The sequence below is a fragment of the Centroberyx affinis genome, unplaced genomic scaffold, assembly GCF_046629955.1.
Source record: "Centroberyx affinis isolate AG114_WGS23_722 - 3 ecotype Tasmania unplaced genomic scaffold, CSIRO-AGI_Caff_v1 ptg008669l_1, whole genome shotgun sequence".
NCBI classification, from domain to species: Eukaryota; Metazoa; Chordata; class Actinopteri; order Beryciformes; family Berycidae; genus Centroberyx; species Centroberyx affinis.
In genome coordinates, this window is record NW_027284277.1 from 1 (window position 1) to 27,373 (window position 27,373).

The window sequence follows — 27,373 nt, forward strand, 5'->3', positions numbered from 1 at the left end:
CATACAAGGTCAAAGCTAAGAGTAGGAATCCCCTTGGTTTTTTTAAATAAGCTTGTCAGTAAACTTGGCTTATTTACAGAATGAGCGGTTGGTGAGTTTTGAGTCATCATACACACGGGGGAGAAGGAACCGACAGTTATCAACAAAGGGTTTGTTCCTCTCAAAGAGGCTAGTCTACATTCTTAAATTACGGTAAATCATTTTTCCAAACGTATATTACAAGCTCTCTCGCCGAAAAGCCGGGAAAGGAGTGAAACGCTCACAAAACATTTCAAGATTTCGGGAATGATCAATAACTTAAAACATGACAAAAATATCCTTAAATAATTTGACTTAAGAAACATTCTCTACATCTTTCATATAAATAACTGAGAATAAATTAATAACAAAATGACCAAAAATACAATAAAGTACAAAAATATACACAGCAGTTCAATTATCGTCTGAATCCTGCAGATACTTCGAAAGGAACGTGAACAAAACAATTAAAAAAAAAAAAAAAAAAAAAAAAAAATGGTTAGAACTGAACCCAAATGTGATTCACTCGTCAAAAGTGCAAAGGAACATGAGACATTTCGATACAAGACAAAGACTTGTCCAGGAATAGAAACAAAAAAAAAAAAAAAAAAAAATGTGGCAATAACAAACTCCGCTAAACATAATGTCACGACTACACTTTTGTACATACGGAACATTATTTAGTCTGTACAACAGAATAGATCATTCATTTATGTAATATCACCTCCCCCCCCACCCCACCCCCACCCCACCCCCCCCGATGCGACCTTTCGATCGCAGAACCCGAATTTCATGTACAGAAAAAAAAAAAAAAAAATGCCACAGTCCTGCCGCTCAACAAAGAAAAGACTTAACATTAAAAAGAAGAATTACAATCCAGCCAGCGTCCGTCTGGACAGGAGCTCAGAGTCCTGCTTCTGTTTTGTCAGTGTGTGCAAGTCATTACATCCCGCGAAGAAGTCATGTTCGTGTGTGTGTGTGTGTTTTATGTACATGTGGGAGAAAGAGAAGGAGAGAAAAGAGGAGAGGGGGATGTGTGTGTGTGTGTGTAGAAGTTTGACAAACATCATTGTCTTAAGGCTTTTTTTCGTGTTTTTTTTTTTTTTTTTTTTTGTTCCAACTCTTCGGCGATGTCTCTCTTGTGTGTTTTTTTTTTTTTTTTGGGGGGGGCCCCCGGTGGAGCGAGTGAGGGAGGAGGGGGGGGCGAGGTGAACTCTACTGTACTGTGGGGGGGGGTTGGAGAAGAGAGGGGGGTGGGGGTGGGGGGGGTGTAGGAGGAGGAGGTGGAGGAGGAGTGGGGGGGGGGGGGGTCTCTCTCTTTTCTTCTGTTTGGGGGGGGCTCTCTGGCGCTGGCGGGCCGGTCTTGCAGGAGCGCGGGGTGGCCCCCCGCGTTAATAGTTTTTATGGATGATCCCTGGTGGCAGAGACAAGTCACAAGCCGTCACACACTGTGACGAGCGCACACACACCCACGGACAGACCCCCCCCCCCCTCCCCCCCCCTCCCCCCCGACACAGAGAGGGACACGGGGCGGGGGGAGGGGCGGGGGGGCCGACAAAGCTACATTTGCTACTTATTGTAAAATACCTGATCAACTTTTAAACTGAAATAGCCATTCCCATTATACAGTACAAAAGTTTATAGGCAAAAAAGTAGATTTTTCTTTTTTTTTTTTTTTTTTGTAGAGCAACACTCCTAACTAAAGGGCAAAGTTAGCAGCTCTCCTTTGTTCATTCTCTTCTCTGGGTTTCTAATGACCTGATAACTGCTTATCATCTAGTCATGCACGGCTACCACTCCTTAAGGTTGTTCCTGTGTCCTGTTGCTGGCGGCCATCTTTGTTTTGTCTTTGCCCGGGGGGCATTTAGAGTCATTGGGCGGGGGGGGCTGGCTGGGCTTGCTGCCGGGGGCATGCTTGGCGGGGGGGCTAGGCGTGGCGGGGGCGCCGGGGGGGTGGGACGCTTGGACGTTCTTCTCGTCTGAAAAAAGCTGTTTAATTACGTCAAAGAAGTTACTCAACGGGCTGCCTACACAGACGGGGAAGAAAAGGAGGGGGGAAAAAAAAAAGAGAGAGAGACAAAAACAACAAATGAGCAATGGGGTTAACGTGAGGAGAGGAGGAGGTGATGGAGGGGATGAGAAGAGGACTGGAGCCGGAGAAAAGGAGACTCTTAAGCCGGGGAAGGGGCAGAGGGACGACTGGACTGCAGGTTGTTAGTGTAGGACTGTTAGTGATGTGTAGCTCTGGTAGAGTCTTGGGTTGTGTCTCTTCCTCCATGATAAAACCCCCAAATCAGTGATTCTGTGATCTGTTGCTCTGGTAGAGGAGATTGGAGAATTGTGTTTTTTTCTCTCTCCATTCACTGCCATTGTCTGGAGGAACAGTCTGAAAATCACACTTCTAGCACATAAACGAACAAAGCAAATTCTGACAATAGCCTATATAGAAAAATAGTCATTCTGCAGAATTTCTTGTGAAATCGCTTTCTTTATGTTGTTAAACCAACAAGTGTAACACAGAAATCCGGTCGAAAGAAAGCGATTCACGTAAAAAAAATTCAGCAGCATGACTAGTTTTTTTAATATTTAATTATATTTATATTTATATTTATTCACATTTGCACAGAAGCGTAATGCATTCACTTGAGAAAAAAAAAATTGCCCTGTTTTTCCGAATTAACGAGATATTATCTCAGAATTCTGAGAAAAGTTTTAATGGAAAACAACAATTCTGCTCTGTTTTACTGAGATCATTTTCTTGTTAATTCAGAAAAACAGCATTTAAAAAAAAAAATAAAAAATTCTGCTCTGTTTTTCTGAATTAACGAGATAATTATCTCAGAAAAACAGAACAGAATTATTTTTTTCCATGAAAACTTTTCTCAGAATTCTGAGATAATTATCTCGTTAATTCAGCAAAACAGGGCAAATGTTTTTTTCTCAAGTGAATGCATTACGCTTCTGTACATTTGTTTATGTGCTAGAAGTGTGATTTTCAGACTGTTCCTCCATACAATGGCAGTGAATGGAGAGAGAAAAAAAAACAATTCTCCCGTCTACCAGAGCAACAGATCACAGAATCACTGATTTTGGTGTTTTATCACAGAGGAAGATACACAACCCAAGACACCACTAAAGTTCAGCATCACTTTAAGGCCGGAGGGGGGAGGGGCAGCACTGAAGTGAGCCAATATATTCAGATGTATTGAGATGGGTCAGTAGGGGGCGATGGGCTGTAACAGCACGGATACCTCAGCAGTTTAAGATATCAGCATTAACATGTGATCAGTGTTTGGCTTTAGAGTCTCGCTTTCACCTGGCTTGGGTTGGAGAGCCAATGGGAGCGCTGGAAGACAGGTCACATGTCCTTCAGTATCAGAGAGTCAGAAGAAAGAGGAGAGGAGGAGGCAGCAGTGTTGTCATACTGTAGTCGAGACAGTAAATCATAGTCGAGCCTGCTCTCCTGAAATTTCGTGAAATGAGCACGATGTCTTAAAAGGCAAATAAGGAGTTCTGGATGTGAAAAGTGAGAGAAATCTGTTTCTCTACCAGGAAAGGACCAGGTGGAGGAGACACGAGTAGAAACGGAGTAGTTTAGTGGAAAGTCAGGGTGTGGAGGTCGGGGGGGCGGATTGGCGGAGACATTTACCTTCAACTCTGACAACCCGGGTTCACTTCCCAACTCACAACAACACGTTTTCTACTGTAAGCGAAGGTTTAAAGGTCCCATACTCTCCACTTCCCAGAGTTTTATTTTCTGTCTTGAGGTCCATTCAAAGCTGTGTGTGTGGTGTCATGCACCAAAAACACTCTCAATCCATTTCTCCCACGTTCATTTTCCAGCATCTCTCTGAGCCTTACCGAGAACAGGCCGTTTCTGTCGCCGTGTCTTTAAGGCTCATTAATATTAACGACCCCTCTGTTCCCGATTGGCTAACCGTTTCGAGAGTGAAACGTGAGACTCCGCGGCCCGGGCAGCTACAGGTAGGGAAAACTCTCCGGTAATAAACAACGACAACCGCTCAACCGCTTTGAAAAAAACACTTTGTTAGTCTATTATTTCTTACAAAAATGATAATGAGCGAACCTTTGTGACATCACAAAGTTACAGAAGTCCAAACGGCTCGTTTAGAGGCTCGCTTTTCTAATATGGATTGTGGGGATTTAGTTTTGATACTTTCACCATGTTTAGATAGACCATCCTTTATCATCACACATTATTTCTAAGTTTTCTACTGGGAGGGAAGTTTGTATTTTTAGCTAAAGTTTTTATTCAACCATAATCAAAACCTTAATCAAAGATGTTTTACCTGCCTAAACATAACTGTTAGCTAACCTTTTTCATGCTCAATTCCTGCTGCTGTCACATAATCCTTTCATGGTGGAGGAACATATTTTTTTTTTTGTCTTATTCGTCTCCACAACATATGATCTGCGTTTCAGAGTTCATGCTCATTTCACAAAATCTTCTGACACTGTGTTGCCTATAGTTCCTATATAAAATGCCTTCCAAAGCTCCAGTTGACTCTCCATGTTATCAGCACACAACAGAGTCCATCCATTAACACTAGGGTTCTTTGGTCAGTGCTTCAAAAACAACCATGAGTGAATTAAAAAAACATGCAACCATACAGCACAGTACACACATTAATACACAATGACTTATCATCCCAGGGGTTAGAGCGTTCACAAATGTTTCCCTTCATTGATAAAACATCTGATGCCTTTTGTTATGCTCATAAATTGTAATAATATCATGTCTGCACTTCAGAGGCAGGCCTTGGTGTGTTACACTTGTGTGATAACTTACCATTCATTATTCTTCTTCTCCAGCAACAAAAAGTGAAATGTGCATTTCTGGTGTCTGATATTTTGTTCCAGTGATTTCAAATATGGAAGGGTTGTGAGGAGCGGTTAAAAAAAACCTCAAGCATCACCATGCAAAGGGTTACTGTGGTCATTTAAGAGCTACACACACACACACACACACACACACACACACACACACACAGTGAAAAATGTCCATCTAAAGTCATTTGGTCTCATATTGAGCCTTAAAGGAAAAATTCACCCTAAAACACTTTAACACTGTTAAAAAAAAAACACTGCAATTTGTGATGTACTTTGCACTCCTGGCTCCATTTAGTAGTTTGGTGTAGTTTTTCTTCTTCGTGGATCACCTCCAGATATTTCCAGCAGGTAGAGTTTGATTCTGAGGGACTGACACCAAAACCTCTCGTTCATTTTCTGATATCAAAGAGCGAGGGCTTCTTTCTAGAGCGGCCGTTTTGCACCGAGAGACGTTCAACAGTCATACAGGGGAGAGATCCATCGGAGAAGAGGAGAGAGACCAGTTTCTCCACCCACAGGAGCAGGAGAGAGACCAGAATGCAATGCAGCTACATGTTGTCTTTTTTTGAGTAAGGGGTGTGACTCTCTCTCTCTCTCTCTCTCTCTCTCAAAAAAAAAAAACCCTCTCGCTTTGCTATCACTATCGCTACCTCCTCCAGCAACACGTAAAAAACCCCACAGCTGAATGCAACGTCACACCGTCTCGGGGGGGGGGGGGGGTTGTAGAAAGGCATTCTGGGTAGGCAGGTTGAGGCGGGTTGTGGGCACACCAAAAAAAGTACAACACTTCATCACAAAAAGAACTCCCGGAATGCACCGAACATCACAGACTGATGCTAAATGACAGTGGAAGAGGATCTGAAGGTGGATTTTTCCTTTAAAAAATCTTAAATTCTACCAGTGGGGTGAGACAATTTCATTATTTCCAACATACAGTTTCTAGGAACAAAGTGTCGAAACCCTGAAACAAGGCAAAATAAGACAAGAAATTGCATTCTTTTAATGCTGATTTTGCATTGGAAACAAGTGGAACTATCTCACCTCATATTTTAAGAAACATAAAATTTGAAGATCATGGACATATCACACACCCCTTCTCTCTCTCTCTCTCTCTCTCTCTCTCTCTCACACACACACACACACAGGCACGCACACTCAGACGTGTTAAGTGTCAGGGTGTGTGGGAGGCAGAGGCCTGTGGGAGGTGTGTGTGTGTGTGTGTGTGTTAAAAGCCACAGAGGTGAGTGCGTTTTGCCGGCTGATCCCAGTCTCTCTGGGTCTTACCGCGCTTGGAGGGTTTACTGGGCAAAGTGGCTGAGCGCTGCGAGCCGTCTGGGGGAGAGGACAGGTGTCAGACACACCCAAGCCCCGCCCACACTACACATCATCAGCGTCCACCTGCCTGTCTCAGGCTCACACTCCCGACTCGGAATCAGTTTTTTAAAAGGATCGTTTCCGAACCTACTGTGAATGTTAAGCCCATTTTCCAGAAGGTCCTTTATCTCTGATGAGATTCCTGTGGGTTTTTTTTTTTGTGGTAACCTGTAGCTAGAGGGATTTCATTCATCGATGTATGTATGTCTGCTTACTTAATTTTTCTGCTCTTACGTGTTTTTTTATTCTTCTTGCATTTTTATTCTTGTCGTTTCATTCCTTGCATTTTTTTTTCTTGTCTTTTAGAACCAATTTCTGTACAAACTTTCTACAAACGATCTTGAACTTGAAGTTGTCCTCCATTTGATCTATATTCAGGGTTCCTACCCTGGTCTGGAAAGTCTGGAAAAAGTATTCAAAATAAAATTGATCATTTCCAGGTCTTGAATAGTTTGGGAATTTTGAAAAAAAAATGTCTGGAAAAGTCTGGAAAATGTTGCGGGTTCAGGTCCGATACACACATAATTCTAGCTTTTGTGTTGTTGTAGAGCCACTTTGAGTCCACAGTTTTTGTTGATGTGAAGAATAATGTTCAGATAGAGGGACGCTCTTATTACCCAGCTGCTGTCAGAATGCATTATATCAAATACCCACCAAAATCAAATCCGGTCAAGAACATAGGGTCTGGGAAAAATATGGAATTTTAAAATGGAAACCGTGTAGGAACCCTGCCAATCATCTCACATATTCTGATATTTGTCGCTGTGAAGAACAATCTTCATCTATACAGTGATGTGACCTAGTTAGCAGGGGCAAGATGTCTATCTGCGTAAATCATATTGAACACCAGACAAAATCTGCAAAAACAAATCAAGGTCTGGAAAAAGTATGGCATTTTTTTAATTGAAAATGTGTAGGAACCCTGTATATTTTCGGAATTTTTAAACGGATCTCATAGCGAATAAGAAACAAGCTTATTATTATCATTGGGTCTGGCTGATTTGTACGTCTACACGACAAAGAACATAACTTGCTTACTCAGCACTTTATTGTAATCCAGGGATGGGACAGTCATGTGCCACAGAGGGCCGAGAGTCTGCAAGCTTTCACTCCGACCAAAGATTTAGATTTAGATGGAGTGAAAACCTGCAGACTTTCGACCCTCCATGGCCCACAGCTGCTCCATCCTGTGCTAATCCGCCTCATAGGAAAAAACTTCCTTCCTCGGCTGAGAGGCTTGAAATGAGGCGGGGGTGTAACACACACAGAGGAGGATGGTGATTGGTGGGAAGGGCTGTCTAAGGCGGGACTTCCCATAGGAACAAAAAAAAAAGTGTAAGCAAAGATACTGAGCTGGGTGAAACTGGCTGAGCGAGTCATGTCAGCATTCGGAGAGGTATTTTAATTTTTTATTTTTTTTTTCAGAAGCCGACATTGTTCTGATGACACGTTTAACCTACTTCCATGTTCCACCAATGTTTTCATTTTTTTCTCAGAATTCTGACTTTTCTAACTTTAATTTCAGAATTCTGACTTTATTCTCACAACTCAAATACATTTTTCACATGTGGCCCTAATCCTCTTCCATAACAAAACAATGAGTTTTTAATACTTAAATAAAAAAAAATAAAAAAAATCTTTAATAATAAGATTTTGTAGACGCACACATCTCCTCCATCATGGATTATGTTACTACACTTATTTTGCAATCTCACAAATTTGGTTTGAACAGTTGAATGAAAGCGAGTGGCGTCTAGAGGAAGAGAAATAAATCACGTGACAACTGTTTCTCTGATAACAGCTTTTTTTTTTTTTAGTTTAGAGAGGGTCATGCTGGGAAATGGACTGAACATCCACTGTGGACCCGGAATCATCCTTTAAAACCCATCTACCACTGCATCCACATATTCACAAACTTGTACACACTTGTATGCACACTCTCACACACACACACACACACACACACACACAGGTGGTCATCAGGTTCAGCTTGTTTAGTGAGTGTTTTAGTGAGTGTTTTCGGTCACACATGCACTTTCTCTTCAATCGTCGTCAGTTTGTCACTGCCATACAGAACATGCTTTTCGTTTCAGGGTGTTAGTCTCAGACGTGGGCAAGCACACACACACGCACACACACACGCACACACACACACAGTGGCGTCGCGTGTGTGTGTGTGTGAATCTCAGGGAGTTTTTTTTTTTTGTTTTTTTTTAAACCCAGAGCCATGGACACAGACATAGAGTTTGGCACCAAATCGAAACTCCTGTTGTTTTGTTCAATTCACTGGCTAATCCGAGTGGGTGGGGTGGGGTGGGGGGTGGGGGGTGGGTGGGGGACACACACACACACACACACACTATCTGCCAAACAGTATGTCTGCCATGCACGGCTCTGGGCGGGCATTCCATTCAGCATGCTATAGGGTCATTCAGTCCATCCAAGTGGCGTTAAGAGTAAGCTGTGGATGACAAGAAGCAGGGTGGCATGGACTGGCAAGGCTAGATAGATAGATAGATAGATAGATAGATTGATAGATAGATAGATGAGAGCATGATAAGAGATGTGGGTTATTGGCACATCTACATGGTGGGGGTGACTGAGGTTGTGCAATACAGTGCCTGATAACAGTTCCCATCTGTGGCAGTGACTGGTCAGACTGGTGCTACTGGTGTGGAGGACTGCAGGCTATAGATGGTGTGTGGTATAATGGGAGCAGGTGAATGGCTCTCTCCCAGTAACACCTGTGTGTGTGTGTGTATCCTGGAGGCAGCAGTGTGTGTGTGTGTGTGTGTGTGTGTGTGTGTGTACAGTATGGGTCATCCTGTGGGATAAGGTGTCGCAGGGCTTTTGGGGGGAGTGTGATGGCACTGTGTGTGGGGGGGGCAGGGTGCAGTTCTCTGCTTCACCACCAGAGGGGACCATTATCAAGGAAATAACCACAGAGACAAGAAACGGGGGGAGCACCAGTGTGCACACTAACAAACGGGACTAACGAGGACAAGAAGAACACGAGAGGCGCTCTTTTCTTTTCTTCCATATTTTTCTTATCCATCCATCTATCCATAGGCAGCCCAAAATATCCGATTATGTGAAACACGATTTCCAAAAAAAAAGATGAGGGATTGTTTTCTGTCCTGTTCAGCCTACTGAAGGCACGGGACACGGGTTCAAAACTGTCTCCAGCTTTACACAGTTGCTATTTTGCCCTAAATACAGTGGACATGTTATGAAACCTTGATACTTTTCTCCCTCTTGCAACAGACACAGAACTGCATGCACATAATGAGACAAATCTCCTTGAACAGCTAATCCACACACGGACAGTATCATAAAAAAAAATCCATTTGCCTGCCTGTGTGTGTTCCTGCTGAGTCAATCTCCTGTTTGTGTAGGATAAATCACATATCTAGAAAACACTGTAGTGGATTACTGTGTGTGTGTGCATGTGTGAGTGTGTGTGCGCGCCATGGTGTGCATTTGTGGCAGGACATGCATGTGGGAGATGCCGTGTTGCTAAAAGCGTGTTTGCCGAGCTGAGCTGAGCGGAGCGGAGCGGGGTCCGAGCGGCTCCGTGACCGTGGCTGTGCTGTGAGGAGTGCCAGGATGCCGGGGGGAGGGCAGGGCGGGACGGGGGGGGCTGTGGGGGAGGGGGGGGGGGAGAAGGGGGGGGGGGTGGCGAGGGAACTCCACTTACCGGATATCTGCGGCTGGACGCCCGGCTGGTCGTTGGAGCTGAGCAGCTGGGCCTGGATGGTCTCGACCACGCGCTTAAAACGCCGGCTGGGACCTGAGGAGAGACACGTAGAAAGCAGATTGGGAGAGAGAAAAAAAAGTTATATCGAGTCCATGATTTACTGTGTTTATGTAATTATTAGATACAATTCGTTCCCTCGATTTCGTTAAACTGTGTATTTTAGGAAAAAATGCAACTTAAAAGGAACCTTTTAGGTATTGCAGATAGGCCTAGTAAGCTCTCGCTCTTTTTCACACTTTTTCCTAATTATCTCGTTCTATCTTGTTCTTTATATATTGTAGTATAATGCACATATTTGACATATTTCTTACTTTCGTATTTCCATTTTTCTTATAATTTCTTATAATTTCTCTACGCTTGTATATATTCACTTCTACAATGTGAGCAGCTGCAATGTAACCCAATTTCCCCTCGGGGATCAATAAAGTATTTCTGATTCTGATTCTGATTCTGATTTGGTATGTTAATATCCATTGTCTGTTTACACTGAATAGGCAAATCCCCCAAATATTGCAACATATTTAGCCACTTAACCTTCAGGCCATGTAAACACAATCAGGAGGCTGCAACACACCCAGGACAGAGCCACATTTACAGTTTTTTTCTGATTGCTTAGGCACTATCTTTGAATCTATAGGCTATTTTTTGCAAAACTCTACACACTAACCACAAAACCTCACACCAAACCAGCAACACATTATACATCTCTTGCAAAAAGCAAACAATTCTTGCAAAACTCTTCAAACTCTTTTAAAAAATTGTGTTTTTGCGTCAATACAGTTCACACAAACCATCATTTGAATAAACACACGAAGCACCAACTACACACTGATAGTATAAATGAAAAACACTTGTGGCTTTTGCTTTTTCTGTGTGCAGGGCAGAGCAGTTTGCAATAAAGTTTTGTCCTACATGTAGTAAACACACATACACACAGGTATCCAAATGTGTAAAGTATGGATGTGTATTCCGAACATACCGTATTTCCTCTAATAGTGGCCGGTAGTCAATTAAAAGTCGGGTCTCAGATAATGGCCGGGGCCGTGGTCGACAAGGACAAATAAAGGCCGGCCCAAAATACAGGCCGGGGAAAAAAACAAAGGAAACAAGCGTGAATTCGCCATAGCTGCGACCACGTACTGTGCGGGGAAATTTTTGTGGACCGACCAACCAACCGACCGACCGACAGAGCGAGCTATAGAGCTGTTGGTCGCAGCTAAAAACAACGGTGGAGACCGGTAAACTCCTGGCGGAAGTCTCTGGAGCGTGCCGCCGTCGATTACCGTAATTATCATAATGCATCGCAGTAACAAAAAAACGGCTACCTAACGAACCCAAACAGAAGCAGATCAGAAAACAAGGAGGCTTTGTACTAAAATATGAGCAAATATACTTAGGGAATTAGAAATAAAGGCCTGTTTCTAATATAAGCCTGCTTCCAATAAAGGCCTGGTAGCCTCTGCAGCTGAGGTAAATAAAGGCCCGGGCCAATATTAGAGGAAATACGGTAACACACTATCAATACAAATAAGGGGAAAAGGTTTTTTTTTTTTTTTCTCAAAATGTTCTACAGTAACACTCCTCAAGCAACAAAAGCGCAGTAGAAGAAAACAAAAACATTTGTGCTAGAAACAGAACAGAACAGAAAAAAATAGGCTATCTGGCCATAAGTTTACAGTGTTGCTAGAAGTGTGTAAATTGCAAACTGAGTGTAAAGCAGTGAGTTAAAGTGTTAATGGTTTCAGAGATAGTGCTTCAAGAATCACTGTTAGTGTGTAAGCATTCAGAAAAGACTGTGAGTGTGGAAGGATCTGCCCCGACATAAATCTCACCGCTGCTTCTCTTTGATGATCTGTACAGAATACGATAGAACATTCATTCATTCACGCGCTCATTCTTTTATTCATTTATGGTTTATGCATTATTTATTATTTACTTTTTTTTTGCCTCCCGAATGTTTTTTTTTTTTTCTCCCCCAAATGTCAGCCCTAACGGATGTTGGTACATTGTTATTTGACGAATAAATAATTGTCCAAAAAAAAAAAAACATTCATTCATTCATATATTCATTCATTCTTTTATTATTCTGTTTTGTCTTCGTGCTTGTGCCTCTGAGTTTTGTGTGTGTTGGATTTGTGGAATTGGGGATTTCGCTATTATACTCCATGCGGTGTATACTTGATATGTTTGTTTGAGATGTGTGTTTATATGTCTGTATTATACAGGAAAACCCTTAAATAAATCATAAAAAAGTAGACAAAACAGAATAAATATTATTCACAATCTGGATCTGGATATTGCAAAATGAGGCGCGGCGCATGTGGAAACAGCTTTTTCTGCATAATTTTGTTTTGCAGCACTTGACAAATACAACCTGGGGTCAAATATGAGAGTCTAGGTGCTTAGGATATGCTTGGTTCACATACAATATTAAGATTTTCCAGAATGCAAATTGTAGCCCAGGGATTCTGCACCGGACCAGACATCTGACTAAAATTTCCACCAGATAAAAAAAGCAGTCAGTATTGAAAATTTGTCTGTCTCTTGCTTTTTTTCATCTATTCACAATTATTGGTAAAGATATATTTCTTCGATCCATCGGCATCAGTGTCCTCCGACCGGATTTCAGTTGTTCCACTTGTTCAAACTGAAAAGGCTTAATAAACATAAATAATAATAATATAATAATAATAATCTTTATAGAGCACTTTTCAAAATCCACGTTACCAAGTGCTTCACAAAGTCATAAAATCATCAGGTTTTAAAAGAAAACAGATACAAACAATTTGGTGTATAAAAACCAATACGGTGTATGAAAAGATAAGAATAGGAAAAGAAAAACATGTTTTTAAAGGAAATAAAAGACACTTCAAAGGAAATTCAAACCGATAAAAGTATGTTTTAAGAAGGGACTTAAAGGAGATCACTGACTCATAAAGATTTTTTTATTTTTTTTTTTGTCAGGAATTTGCTTTGTCGGCGTTCCTTTATGTGCTAGAAGTGTGATTTTCAGACTGTTCCTCCATGCAGTGGCAGTGAATGGAGAGAGAACAAAAAACACACTATTGTCCAGTCTCCTCTACCGGAGCAACAGATCACAGAATCACTGATTTTGCCGTTACATCATGTCCAGGAAGCAACACAACCCAAAAAGCACAACAGCACTCTGAAGTCCTTGTGCAGCCTTGAGAATGATTTCATTTTTTTGGAAAACTGTGAAAACCTTTCAAAACTATCAGCTATTTGTCTTTCTTCTGACTTCTCCTTTTGTTGTGTCTTTTTCTCCCCAAACCACAAGCTTCTCCTCCGTCTGTCAGTGTGTCCATCCCTCCATCCCTCCTGTCTCCTCTCCTCTCTCCTCGTCTCCTGTCTCTCCATCTCCTGTCTCCTCTCCTGTCTCCTCCTGTCCTGTCTGCTCATCTCCTGTCTCCTCCTCTCCTGTCTCCTCTCTGTCTCCTCTCCTGTCTCCTCTCTGTCTCCTCTCCTGTCTCCTCTCCTGTCTCCTCCTCTCCTGTTTCCTCTCTGTCTCCTCTCCTGTCTCCTCTCTGTCTCCTCTCCTGTCTCCCCATCTCCTGTCTCCTCTCCTGTCCCCTCATCTCGTGTCTCCTCTCCTGTCTCCTCTCCTGTCCCCTCATCTCCTGTCTCCTCTCCTGTCTCCCCATCTCCTGTCTCCTCTCCTGTCTCCTCTCCTGTCTCCTCTCCTGTCTCCCCATCTCCTGTCTCCTCTCCTTTCTCCTCCTCTCCTGTCTCCTCCTCTCCTGTCCCCTCATCTCCTGTCTCCTCTCCTGTCTCCTCTCCTGTCTCCCCATCTCCTGTCTCCTCTCCTGTCTCCTCCTCTCCTGTCTCCTCTCCTGTCTCCTCTCCTGTCTCCTCTCTCCTCTCCTGTCCCTTCATCTCCTGTCTCCTCTCCTGTCTCCTCTCCTGTCTCCTCTCCTGTCCCCTCATCTCCTGTCTCCTCTCTTGTCTCCTCCTCTCCTCTCTCCTCCTCTCCTGTCTCCTCTCCTGTCTCCTCCTCTCCTGTCTCCTCTCTTGTCTCCTCCTCTCCTGTCTCCTCTCTTGTCTCCTCCTCTCCTCTCTCCTCCTCTCCTGTCTCCTCTCCTGTCTCCTCATCTCCTGTCTCCTCCTCTACTGTCTCCTCATCTCCTGTCATCCCTCCCCTGCAGGCAGCATGGTGTGTGTGTGTGTGTGTGTGTGTGTGTGTGTGTGTGTGTGTGCGTGTGTGTGTGTGTGTGTGTGTGTGTGTGTGTGTGTGTGTGTACCTGACAGCAGGGTGAAGGTGACAGAGTAGATGCCGTTCTCCTTGGTGGCGCTGGTGCTCTCGGTGTAGGTGATGTCCACCTGGAACTTCACCGGCTTCTGGAAGACCGTGGGGCCGGCGGTGGACTTGTACTCCGCCCGGAAACTGGTCTGAGAGATCACACTGTGGCTCAGACTGGGGATCTGAGGGAGAGAGAGAGAGGGAGAGAGAGAGAGAGAGAGAGAGAGAGGGAGAGAATTTTGAATTTAAAAAAAGACGTTTATTCATAATTTAGTCATACAGCTATACAGTGTGATTGACCTATTTTATATATCATTGAAAGAGGGAGAGAGAGAGAGAGAGAATGACAGAGAGGAAGAAAGAGAGATAGAGAGAGAGAGAGAGAGACGGGGGGGGGTTGCCCAGGACATGAGAGAAAGAGATGGGAGCAGATGACAGGAGAGGAGACAGGAGAGGAGGAGAGAGGAGAGGAGGAGACAGGAGAGGAGACAGGAGAGGAGACAGGAGAGGAGACAGGAGAGGAGACAGGATACAAGGAGACAGGAGAGGAGGAGACAGGAGAGGAGACAGGAGACAAGAAGACAGGAGAGGAGGAGACAGGAGAGGAGACAGGAGAGGAGGCAGGAGAGGAGACAGAGAGGAGACAGGAGAGGAGACAGGAGAGGAGGAGACAGGAGAGGAGGCAGGAGAGGAGACAGGAGAGGAGACAGGAGAGGAGGAGACAGGAGAGGAGACAGGAGATGGGGAGACAGGAGACGAGGAGAGAGGAGAGGAGGAGACAAGAGAGGAGACAGGAGATGAGGAGACAGGAGACAAGGAGACAGGAGAGGAGACAGGAGAGGAGGAGACAGGAGAGGAGACAGGAGATGGGGAGACAGGAGACGAGGAGAGAGGAGAGGAGGAGACAAGAGAGGAGACAGGAGATGAGGAGACAGGAGACAAGGAGACAGGAGAGGAGACAGGAGAGGAGGAGACAGGAGAGGAGACAGGAGAGGAGGAGACAGGAGAGGAGGAGACAGGAGAGGAGGAGACAGGAGAGGAGGAGTCAGCGGTGACACACAGAAGTGAAGTGACAGCATTCTGCCTGACATGACACACTGTGCAGAAACCCATCACAACACACACAGTCCAACACCTCACACTGACAGGGATGTAAAGGGATGTAAAATGTTTGTGACACGCCATTTCATGACACACACGTGTGCTGATATGTAGATAAGAATGCTGTGATGTTTCAAATGGCCCGCGTTTCAAAACCCTATTCAATTTCTATGAGCAAAACAATAAATCTAAATTTTCTATGATTGCTTTTTCTAATAATTTACGTGAAATGTATATGGTGTTAATTACCCTTAACCTTTTCACGTCTCTCAAACAACTGCATGATCACTATGATCTAGTTTCAAAACGCCAACAAGCTAGCAAACTCCCGTTCAAGAGAGGAGTCGTGTTCGCATTTTGAGACTCCAAGAAAAAAAACATTTTAATGATCCTGCTGTTGTTTGACAACCGTGAAAAGGTAACGAAAAATTATTCACACCATATACATTTCACATAAATTATTACAACACAGAATAAGCAGCCGCAGAAAATGTCGGGTAACACTTTACAATAAGGGTATATTAATTAAGGGTTAGTTCATGCTTAATAAGCATGAACTAACCATTAATTAACAGTTAACTAATGTGTCTGGTAATCATTTACTAATGGTGTTCATGTTAACGAAGGTATTAATTCATACATTATTTAATAGTCATCTTTATAAACTATTAAATAATGTATAAATTAATACCTTAGTTAACATGAACACATTAGTAAATTACACATTAATTAACTGTTAATTAAGCTTATTAAGCATTAAATAACCCTTATTAAGCATTAACTAACCCTTCACTTAGTGTACCCTTATTGTAAAGTGTTACCAAAATTGAATACAGTTTCACACTTGGCAGGTCATCGCCATTTTTATCTATAGTGGAGTTGAAAAAAATATATATATATATCATCAAAATGACATTCAGGATGATCTTTACTCTTCTGCACTGTTCGAACACTAGAGAGCACGAGGCTAACAGGTTTCAGCCCGGCTCGTCAACCCTGTCAGTGAGCCCAACTCTCTGCTGTCCGGACTCAGGACCGAAACCCGGCCTCGAACTGCGGCTCAGGACGCCCCCTCAGGCCTTCAAACTCACGCTCAGCTCACTCGGCTTTCCAATTAAGGAAGAAAACAGCAACAAAGACGACTTGACAAAGACGAAGGCTGTTTGTGAGCATCAGCAGAGAGCCTTTGCCTTGCAGGATGTACAGACACAGTGAAACACTCCACTGACCGCTGTGTGGTCCGGTGCTGAGTCTGAGTCTTCAATCTGGTTTCAGTTTGGCTTGAGTTTTTTTTTGTAGTGAGAAATGTCCCTGGTTGACAGATGGATTTTTTTCTTTTTTTACTCTTCAGCCTTGTTTGGGGATTTGTCTTAAACTGTATTTGAACTGGCTCTAGAAAGTCTTAAATTAACTTTTAAATGTAACTTTCAGAAAGTTGTCATCCTGTTTATCCTGTTTATGATCCCTTTCTCTGTAAGCCTGGATGTCTGATCAGCTCACAGAGAGAGAAGTCAGAGGATAATAATAATAATAATAATGATAATAACTTTATTTGTATAGCACCTTTTAAGACTGTTTACAAAGTGCTTCACAGAATAAAAAGGCATAAAAACAAAGAAATAAAAAGAGTAAAACAATAAAAACAATAGTAAAAAGGACAACAAAGGATAAAATTTAAATATACAGAAAAAAAAAAACAACCACTAAATACATGTAAACCAATTTACCACCACCTAATTAAAAGCAATGGTAAAAAAGATGTGAGAAAAGTCTGAAGCCGACGTCCCGCAGTGACCCTACTTCCACCTCCTCAACAGGAACCAATCACAGCCAGCTGATTGAGTGATCGGCCCCGGTTTGCACCAATCAAATGTACAAGACAGAATGCAAATGCATCCGGTTGATGACACATGTGAAACCTAACCTCGACTGAAGGCTGAGGCCGTCACGGAGATGGAAAGAAGCTGAAAAGATATTCTCACTGCTGTAATAGAACACATATACTGACGGTCAAACTATTCATCATAGCTGATTCTAGGCCTGCTAGCTCTAAATGTCCCATGTTTGGAGACCAGTGTTTGTACTCTCTTTGTTCATTCCTTCCATCAAAGAGGAGAGAACAGACAGGCGGGCAAACAGACAGAAAGAGCCGAGACGGAGAGACGACAATGTGGCAGACATGCAAGAGAGGAGTAGAGAGCGGAGGACGGACAGACAGATGGATGGATGGATGGAGACTCACAGAGAGGAAGGCGTGGACGATGTCTGCCTTTATGGAGCTGAGCGGCTTGTCTCTGATCACGATGAAGATCTGCTCCTCCTTCTCCAGGTTGATGAAGTTACCGAACCACGACTTCTTGGCCAGTCTGCAGGGAGGAACAAAAATTGACGTCTCAGCTCATTTTAACATACTATTAAACACACAAATGGGTGATGTTAGAGTAGATAAATCGGTCGAATCGTTTCATTTGCACATTTACTCCTAAAAAAACCCAACTTTTTATTTTATAACTCAGAAATAAATATGCTAATTGGACTCTGTTTACGTGACTTTTTTCCCGCAAACGTGGCAAGAAATCGCCGCAGCAGAAATAAAGGGGTTATAATAAGAAATCTGACAATATTTAGACAAATAAAATGTATTTTATCACAAGGAAAACTCACTTTGAGACGTTTTATGGATGACCTAATAGTTATCTATCCGCTATTTGTGGTATTTAGGTGGTCTGAAAACGCTACAGACGCTACCGTCCAGCGGGACTTAGAATTCTGCAGCCTGCTTGGAGGAGAAATGGCACACAAAAAAAATCGGCACTCGTCTACTTTAAGAGGGCCGTACCAAGCGGGTATTTTGATATGATTTCATTTGGCACCACATGACTCACAACACAAGAGATCAGCTGTGTGTTTCTGTCAGGCAAGCTGCAAATAAATCTCTGAAATCATCACGGTAGCACTTCCCTAAAACTCACCCGACCATCAGGAAGGAAGAAGCAATAGCAGAGTGAAATACATACGTCCTGCCACTCTTATGAATTAGACTTTATCTGTGCATGTAGTCTAGATAATATAAACAGTCTACCAGTAGTTACAAACCAGATCAGATTTCACTTTGCCGTTTATGAGAAGTGAATAACCATGTGTGCATGGCATGATGGGATAGCCGGCAACACGAACCAGGCCCGCCACATGATGAGAAAAGTTTATGTATGTTATTTTGAAATTCTGAAACTTGAATTTTTTTTTTTTTTATGAATTTGTGAACATTGACACAAATATATTTCAATTTCAGCTTTTGAAATTGCAAATCAAGAAATGGAATATTTGAAGTTCAAAGAGGTGAATTCAGAACCAATAAATTCAGATGCATGGTTTTCAAAGTAAAATATTTCAATGTTATGAATTCAGCTGTGATTAATTTTCAATATGAATTATTCAGTGGCTGCTAAAATTCAAATATTCATGGCCCTTATTTGCCTTCATAAAAGTTGAAAAAGTTTCATGTTACCCATATGAGCACAACGGTCGTGGTGTGAGAACCAATCACATTCAACTAAAATGCTGATTTGTTGGTTTTGCTGGTGTGTCACATTACTGAAGGTGGCCTAAAATACATTAGCTGCTAACTTTACTCTGGTAGGTTAAACAGGTAATGTTAGCTTGCTAGCCTAACTATCCCATCACATCTAAATAGCGGTAGCCACTTAGCTAGCTAGCTCGCTAGAGTAGGCCTAAGGCACAATATCAAGATTATGTTTTCAATAAGCATTCTTAAGTATTATATTTGGGCAAAATGAAATGAAGAAAATGATAAAATACAAAATATTTTTCCATAAACAAACCACACGAATTTGCTTGTCCCCAAAACACACCTAATGAAAAGCCAGAAACAGAAGTGACAAAAAGCAAAGTTTTGTTGTACAGTATGTGTTGCAGCATGAAAAGTATCCTGCAATCATTTCTCTAATATCTACTTAAATAATGAGTAATTGAATTTAAATAATAAGGTCATGTCCACAGCCTGGTGGAGCTGAGGTGTGTCACTCACTCTGGAGACGAGTCTGGGGTGAGACTGGACATGTCTTCCTGGGTGGGAACTGTGGAGGCAGACAGAGGTCAAAGGTCAGAGGGGAAAGGGTCAGCTCAGGTACAAAGTGACATCATCACTCCGTACACCTCCTGTGCTCAACACCATGCTAACCCGCTGCTGTCTTTACCCACAATAAACATGAAAACTGCGGTCATGAAGATGCTTTTATTTATCTTGTTTTCACCTAATCGCTATTTCAGATTCAATAAAAATACAATCCGTCATTGTAAATGAGATAATTCGCCTCGTTATGGCTTGATTCCAAATTGTCAAGGGGGATTTTATGGCTCTTTCAAAGCGCCAGTGGGAAAAGTATACCTAAACTAAAGCAAGGAGGAACCATTTTCTGCTCCCTGTAATGAGGCCGTTATCTTCTATACGACATGGCCAGAGGCTGATGATGTTTCTGGTGATAAGGCTAGCAGCAGGTGAACCGCAGCTAAATACAGCGATTAAGAGCAAAGGGATTATTGGCACTTTTTCCCCCGGGCCAGAAGAATGCGATGCTTCTGCCTAAACGCTCCGCTGCATCGATTATCATACAGATAGGAATAAGATAATATCATAAACGGCCTCCTGGTGGCTTAATGGTCTAAGGCGCGTACCATATAAACGTGATGTCCTGGGTTAGAATCTGTCCCAGGACCTTTTCTCGCATGTCATCCCCCCTCTCTCTCTCTCTCCGAATCTGTCCTGTCTATCTCTACTTTGAGCTGTCAAATATAACCAGTGGTGGAAGAAGTACTCTGATCCTTTACTTAAGCTGATCCTTTACTTAAGTAAAAGTACCAATACAGCAATGTAAAAATACTCCATTACAAGTAAAAGTCCCGCATGAAAAATGCTACTTAAGTAAAAGTACATAAGTATTGGCAGCAAAATGTAGTTAAAGTATTAAAGTAAAAGTAGTGGTTTGGTCCCTTTGACTGATATTTTATTATATATGACATCATTAGATTATTAATACTGAAGCATCAGTGTGTAAGCAGCATGTTACTGTTGTAGCTGCTGGAGGTGGAGCTAGTTTGAACTACTTTATATACAGTTAGCTAGTTTAGTCCGGTGGTTCCCAACCTAGGGGTCGGGCCCCTCCAAAGGGTCACCAGATAAATCTGAGGGGTCGTGAGACGATTAATGGGAGAGGAAAGAAGAAAAAACAAAGTTCTGATACACAAATCTGTTTTCAGTTTTTGGACTTTTTCTCTAATCTTTGATTTTTGCTGAAATCTTGGATCATTTGAACATTTATTGAAATGAAACCATGTGAGGTTTAGAGGGAAAAATCACTATTTGGTGGAGCTGTTAACAACTCATAGACATCTGAAATGTGACCCGACTACACACTGCTTTTTGTAAGACGTCAAAAGCCAAAAAGGTTGGAAACCACTGGTTTCATCTTTAACAATGTGTTGTATTTTAAAAGCTTGTTATATTATCCATTGTGTCAAATCTCCATCTGAAAAGTAACTAAAGCTGTCAAATAAATGTAGTGGAGTAGAAAGTACAATATTTCCCTCTGGTGTGGAAGTATAAAGTAGCATCAAATGGAAAGTAACGTACAAGTATCTCAAAATTGTACTTAAGTACAGTACTTGAGTAAATGTACTTAGTTACTTTCCACCACTGAATATAATAATACAAAAAAAGATAACATCATAAAGATCGGACTAAATCATAAACAGAAGTTTCACTGTGCTTGATCACTAGTCTCCTCCCATGGTACCTTGCATTTTCCTGCGGTGGAAGCGAGGCGAGCCCAGGAAGCTGTTCTTGATGGAGTTGAGGCGCGTCCTCCAGGGCATGCCCCCGATGGAGGGGCTGGGGGGCGGCGTGGGGCTGGGCGTGCCCGCCGGGCTGTCCTTGGGCGTGTGCACCGGGGTGCCTTTAGGGGTGGGGAGGGGGCTGCCTCTGGGGGAGGGGTGGGGGGTCACCTGCGTGATGGGGACAGATTTGCCGTTGTGGTCAGGGTGGAGGTGGTGGCGGCGGAGGGGCGACATCGGAGGCACGGGGGACAGAGGGATGGAGAGCTTGGGCGGGACGGTGAGGGGGGGGTGGCGCCGCACCCGGGGGCTGTTGGGGATACAGGGGGCCAGCGGCTGGCTGGGGGTCGACGGCTCCGACTTGGGAGCCGTGGGGCTCTCGGCCGTGTTGGGGAGGGGGTTGGACCTGGTGGTCTGGAGGGGCTTCTCGGACATTTTGGGCTTGGCTGGGAGGGTCTGAGTGCGGGGGTGCATGAGGGGAGACCCCATCTTTGGCTGGTAGGAGTTGGGCGTGCGCGGCCCCACCCCGTTAAGGCGGGCCTCGGGGGAGTGGGTGGGGCTGCAGTTGGGGGACTGACAGAGGTCTGGGGACTGGGGCGGGATGAAAAACCGCCGGACGGGCTGCGATTGGTCATGCACCGTTAGGATGACAGTACAGTCAGCCAATGAGAAAGCACGGCCGCAAGCCAAAGTGAACACCACAGCCCGGAATTTTTTTTTTTTTTTTTAAATTTCCATACAAACGCACCGGGAAAGAAAAAAAAGGAATGTGGCAGATGAGTTGAGAGGTGGAGCGAGTGACACGCAGGCAGGGAGTGGTGAGAGTGCAAGAAAGACAGAAAAAAAAAAGAGCATGCGATTAGCACAGTGAGCCAGTCAGGAGGCAGCAGTGGAAACCAGTACCGGAGCATTCATGAGGCATAAACAGCAAGTGAACCAGCTTGAAAGCTAACCGACTTAGCTTCACCCTTCCCCTGGGAGAGCGGCCAGGACGCATGCACAATGCTGTGGAATGAATGACCGGAACTGACAGGACAGGTCATAACAGTCTGCTAACCGTTAGCTAGGAGACCCAGAACTTGAGAAGAACTTGAATCTGGATTATAAAGTACAGCAGACCTCAGTGGATCTACGGTAAGTCTTTGATTAACCGGTAAGGCTAGTGAACCTGTCATGACCTGTCATTCCATTCTCATGACAGCATTATAAAGCACATATGAAGGCTGCTTTATATGAAGTGATTATCTCATTTTTTTTTTATTTTTTTTTTTATTCAATTTAACAAGAAAACAATGGAGGACAACAATGGAAATAAGTCTTTTCGACTTTATTGTGCGTTAAATTCCTCGACTAAGGACGATCAATCTGTCAAATAAAATCAACCAATCAACACAAACTAATGTGCACATTCTTAATTCTTCACCCCATACACACCTCTTTTTGTGCAAATGCTCTACCAGATGACATAACGGCTCTTATGAATTTATTACAGCACATAATGAAGTATCGTGAGACTAAAACGTGGCCCTTCTTCAGTTTGCAGTCACATATGGCGGATATCATCTGCCTCGAGAAAGAATAAAACAATGACTTTTCATAAAAGCTTTTGCGTGCCTTTGCAGGAGAAGGAATATTTGATGATACACGGCCCCGTGTCCTTGCTGAGGGTTGGCTTTAAAAATGCATGGGTTTACTAAAAAAGAAATGCTATACACGGAAGCTAGGGGCTGGAAGTTGATTTGCACACCTAAACCTTTCTACTTTGTCTTTGCCGCAGCATTCTCCCGGCATTGTTTCTGTGTTTTTTGGGGAATGATGGATCTGTTCTTGAATTCATCCCTGGGTGTGTGAGGATCTGTTATGTGTGAACCATTAATCTCATCTGGAGCTCATTGTTTGGCCTCAGATGGATCTTCAGCCAATGTTCTATCTTCTCATTCTCTTAGCGTTTCAATATTTATGTTTTATTTTTTTTTAGCATTGTGTGATCATGTTGCGTCGGTGTGAAATGGCTTTAAGTCTGACAATGAAGCCTCTCATAATGACTGTGAGCATCTAGTGCGCCATCAAATACACCGATTAAAGGAAAAATCCACCCTTCCATATATCATCAATCTGAGATCTTCACTGCATTAGTTAACTGCATACGTTTCCCAGAATGCCTTTTGACAACCCACAGAGAAACGGCACACACTTGTTGCACTGAGTATGTGTTAGCATAGTAAAATCTCAACCTGTCTCTCTGCTGCATTGCATTCTGGTCTCTCGCCTGCTCCTGTGGATGGAGAACTTGGTCTCTCTCCTCTTCTCTGATGGATTTCTCCCTGTATGATAGCTGAACGTCTCTCGGTGCAAAATGGCGGCTCTAAGAAAGAAGCCCCTCGCTCTTTGATTCTGAGGGACTGACACCAAAAACCTGACGTTTACCTGCTGAGGTTTTACATCCTGAAACATTTTCTCATATCAAACTCCACTGGAGCTGCTGGAAACATCCTGGAAGTGAAGTCACCTCGTCTACGATTGGCCGTGTTATCCATGGGAACGGCCCATTTTTTTTCAACCGTGTCAAAATGTTTTAGGGTGGATTTTCCCTTTAACTGTGATTAATTCATCCTCCCGAAATGTAAACACACGGTTCTCCAGGACTTTGCTTCAGATCTTGGAACAGTCTTATGGAGGCTCTAAGTCAAGCAGGCTTAGTGGGCTGATGAGTGGCTGGAGTGGATGGATATTTGTGCGTTCAGTCCAGTGACGTGAACGGCAGAGCAGAGCTGGCAGTGAGGTGCATTGTGGGAAATCGGTGAGTGCGTGGGACAGACAGGCACTTACCCTGGGACTGCTGAGGGGACTGGTGGACAGACCGGAGGACGCTCCGCTGATGGACCGTGATCTACACACACACACACACACACACACACACACACACGCATACACAGCGTTAAGTGCAGTATAGACACTCTGTACATTTCAATACATCTACTAGATGACAAAAATGGGAAATATAGCAAACACTGCACAACCGAGCTACTCCACACTGGAACACACACACACACATACACACATAATGCATGTAGAAAAAGCCTCAGTGTCTTTCTGCAGTTGCTCGTCTTTTAGAAAGCCAGCTGCAGCAGTTTGGCTTCTTTTACTCGAGCAGCAGATTGAATCTCCGGGCAGAGCGGAGCGGAGCAGAGTGACTCAAACAAGGACAGATCGCCGGCAGAAAACTCATTCTTACAGCCGCCGTTCCCCCCCCCCGCGGTTTCCACAAACACTTTTTATTAAACGCATTTCTCTCTGTCCCCCTCCCTCGCTCTCTTCTCCTTCTCTCTCTCTCTTTTTTTAAAAAATCTGTGTCTCACAAGTTCACACCGCAGCTCAGAGTGTCCCAATTCAGATATTGTATCATAGCTGATAAGAGACGGTAAAAAGGGTAAAAAGCTATGATACAATATATAATTTATAAACAAATGATTTTATATTACACAAACGAATGATAAAATAACATAAATTATAGCATTACTAATAATTAGTAAACATTATCATTTCATTGTTTGTTAACAGTAAAATAACTATTAACTAAAGTTTAATTAACTATCAATTTACCATTTATTAATGATGGTTATTATAAAGTGTTACCCAGATTTATTTTTTTTCCCCCCCTCCTATGTGAAAACGTGTAAAAAAAAACATCAGATCCGTTGTGTGACCATAAAAAAAAAAAAACACATGGAAGCTGATCTTTCGTTTATGATTTGGACCATATGTTCATATGCGATCCTGAATCTGATCCATATCTGATCAGAATTCATGTTGTTTTATGTTTTTTAAAAACATGGCGGACAACAACTCAAGCAGCCAGTGGAGGGACAGTGAGGTCGAAAAATCGAATTTATATTTGGGAAGATGATCGTAATCCACCAGTGTTCAAAACAATCAGGATCAGGGCATGGACTGTATTTTTGGTTTCTTCTATGACAGACTGTCCCGATGTGATGTCTTTTGCGGGTCATTTCAGGATGGAGGTCTCTTCAAACTGATCTCAGATGCGGGTCACTTTCAAAAATGAATGTCAACAGTCTGTTAAACCAGAAATACCCGCCTCACGGTTGTATGCCTCCGCCAATAAACTTTGTTTTATCGTTGCAAGGACAGTCTTTATTTATTGAACATATATAATTAATGTGATTATTAGGTCAACTTAAAGGATTTTGGTGTCTGCAAAAGTAAGTGACACCGTTTTTGTAGAATGACCCGAGATCGTTTTCTCAGCTACAGTGGTAAGCAAAACATTATGATGTCACAGTGACATTGACCTTTGAACTTTTGGATATAAAATGTCATCACTTGTGACATTTGTGTGAAATGTTGTCATAATGTTGCGTATGAATTCTCGAGTTATGGCCAAAGACGTCTTTTGTGAGGTCACGGTGACCTTTGACCTTTGACCTTTGACCACCCAAATTCTAATCGGTTCATCCTTGAGTCCAAGTGGACGTTTGTGCCAGATTTGAAGGAATTTGAAGGAAGGCGATATCTCAGGCGTTCCTGAGATATCGCGTTCATGAGAATGGGACGGACGGACGGACAACCTGAAAACATAACGGATCTGAGCAAAAAAAAAACACACACACACACACACACACACACACACACACACACACACAGAGAGAGCTATACATGCATTGCAAAATTCATTAGCACTGTGTCTCTGTTCTTCTCTTCATGAGCTTTTTCATTTTTCATTTACGATTCATTAACTTTTCATATCTCCCTCTCTCTTTTGCTCTAGCCTCCTCCCTTTCTGGTTCAACCCCCCCCCCCCCCCCCCAAAACACACACACACACACACACACACACACACACACAACACCATATAGGCCCGCTGACGTCTAGGGAGACTTTGGGATTTAATTGCCCATAGACAATTTGGCTTTGTTGGAAATGAAAATTGAAACAGTAAATCATATTTAAATATGCTTGAACACACAGACACACACACACACACACACACACACGTGCGCGCAGGATGACATCATACTTGGCATGACCAATTAGCTTTCTGAACTGAGAATTGCATTGTTACCATATCTAAGAGCTTTACACAACATTCAGTTCACACCCACATAAATGTGTAAAACGTTGCACATCTCGCCTCCCTGTTATTAGTGTTATTACATTGTTTTCTTCTTCTTCTTCTTCTTCTTCATTTTTTCCCCTCCCCCCTTTCCCCCAATTCCCCCATCAGGAGGCATTTCGGCTCTTGCCAGGCCGCCGTAGTTATTAAAAAAAAAAAGTCGAATTACTCCTCCATCCTTCTCTGAGCGTCTTTAATCTCCAAAAAAAAAAAAAAAAAAATCAGGAATTTAATAAAGAACCAATAAAAGATTATGACTGATATATCATAGACAGTGACAGTGGCCTAGTAGTAGCAGTATCTGCTGTGTTAACTAATATCGAGGGAAGTGCTTCAAAGCCAGGTCTCATCCACAGTGATGCTCGACTAACGATGGAAAATCCTCCACACCATGTCAGACACTTCACAGACGGCTTCTATTCTCATGCAACTCATTATCGCTCCACTCATCGTGTCCACAATGCGCAGCCGGGGCCGAGGATAGTCTTTTGAACGATGAGAGATCATTTGCTCTTCACCGCCAGTGAGGTGAGAGAGAGAGAGAGGGAGAGGGAGAGAGAGGGCAGAATGCAGCAAGAATTAGGAAAGCATTTTATGGATCTCCCCAATTAGATAATGAGAGCGATAAAGGACTATTCAGTGGGAGTGAAAAGCCTTATTTCCATCCCCGTGTTCTGCGCTTTCGTCCCAGCGAAGCACTCCATCTGCATTCCACCGGCAATTAATTTATGCAAATCTCCATCTCCGGGCCCCCCGCGAATCCATCTAGAAAGTGTGTGTGTGTGTGTGTGTTCCGATAGCACAAGGTCAGCCGTGAGCGGCTCGCAAAGGAAAGCCCCCCCCCCCCCCCCCCCCCCATGCTTCAGTAAGCAAACAGACTAGCAAAGCACAAACAAACAAATATACACACACACACACACACACACACACACACACACACGCTCACTGACAATGGGGAGTGAAGATGGGTGGAAGGGAAGGACAGCGCTGCCCTGTGGGGCTGACAGAGTGACATCAGAGAGGAAGTGGG

At 43.2% G+C, this 27,373-nt stretch overlaps 1 protein-coding gene across 1 annotated transcript; it reads right to left on the minus strand.

The window, feature by feature from the left end:
- Positions 1-1,818: 1,818 nt before the first annotated feature.
- Positions 1,819-26,461, minus strand: LOC139640221 (serine/threonine-protein kinase BRSK2-like). The gene is made up of 9 exons (XM_071514400.1): positions 26,385-26,461; positions 24,039-24,099; positions 21,173-21,830; positions 19,408-19,456; positions 17,602-17,725; positions 14,260-14,440; positions 9,941-10,033; positions 6,154-6,201; positions 1,819-2,045 (listed from the first exon to the last, which is right to left on the minus strand). The coding sequence occupies exons 1-9, from the start codon at positions 26,459-26,461 to the stop codon at positions 1,819-1,821; spliced, it is 1,518 nt and encodes a 505-aa protein (XP_071370501.1).
- Positions 26,462-27,373: the final 912 nt, after the last annotated feature.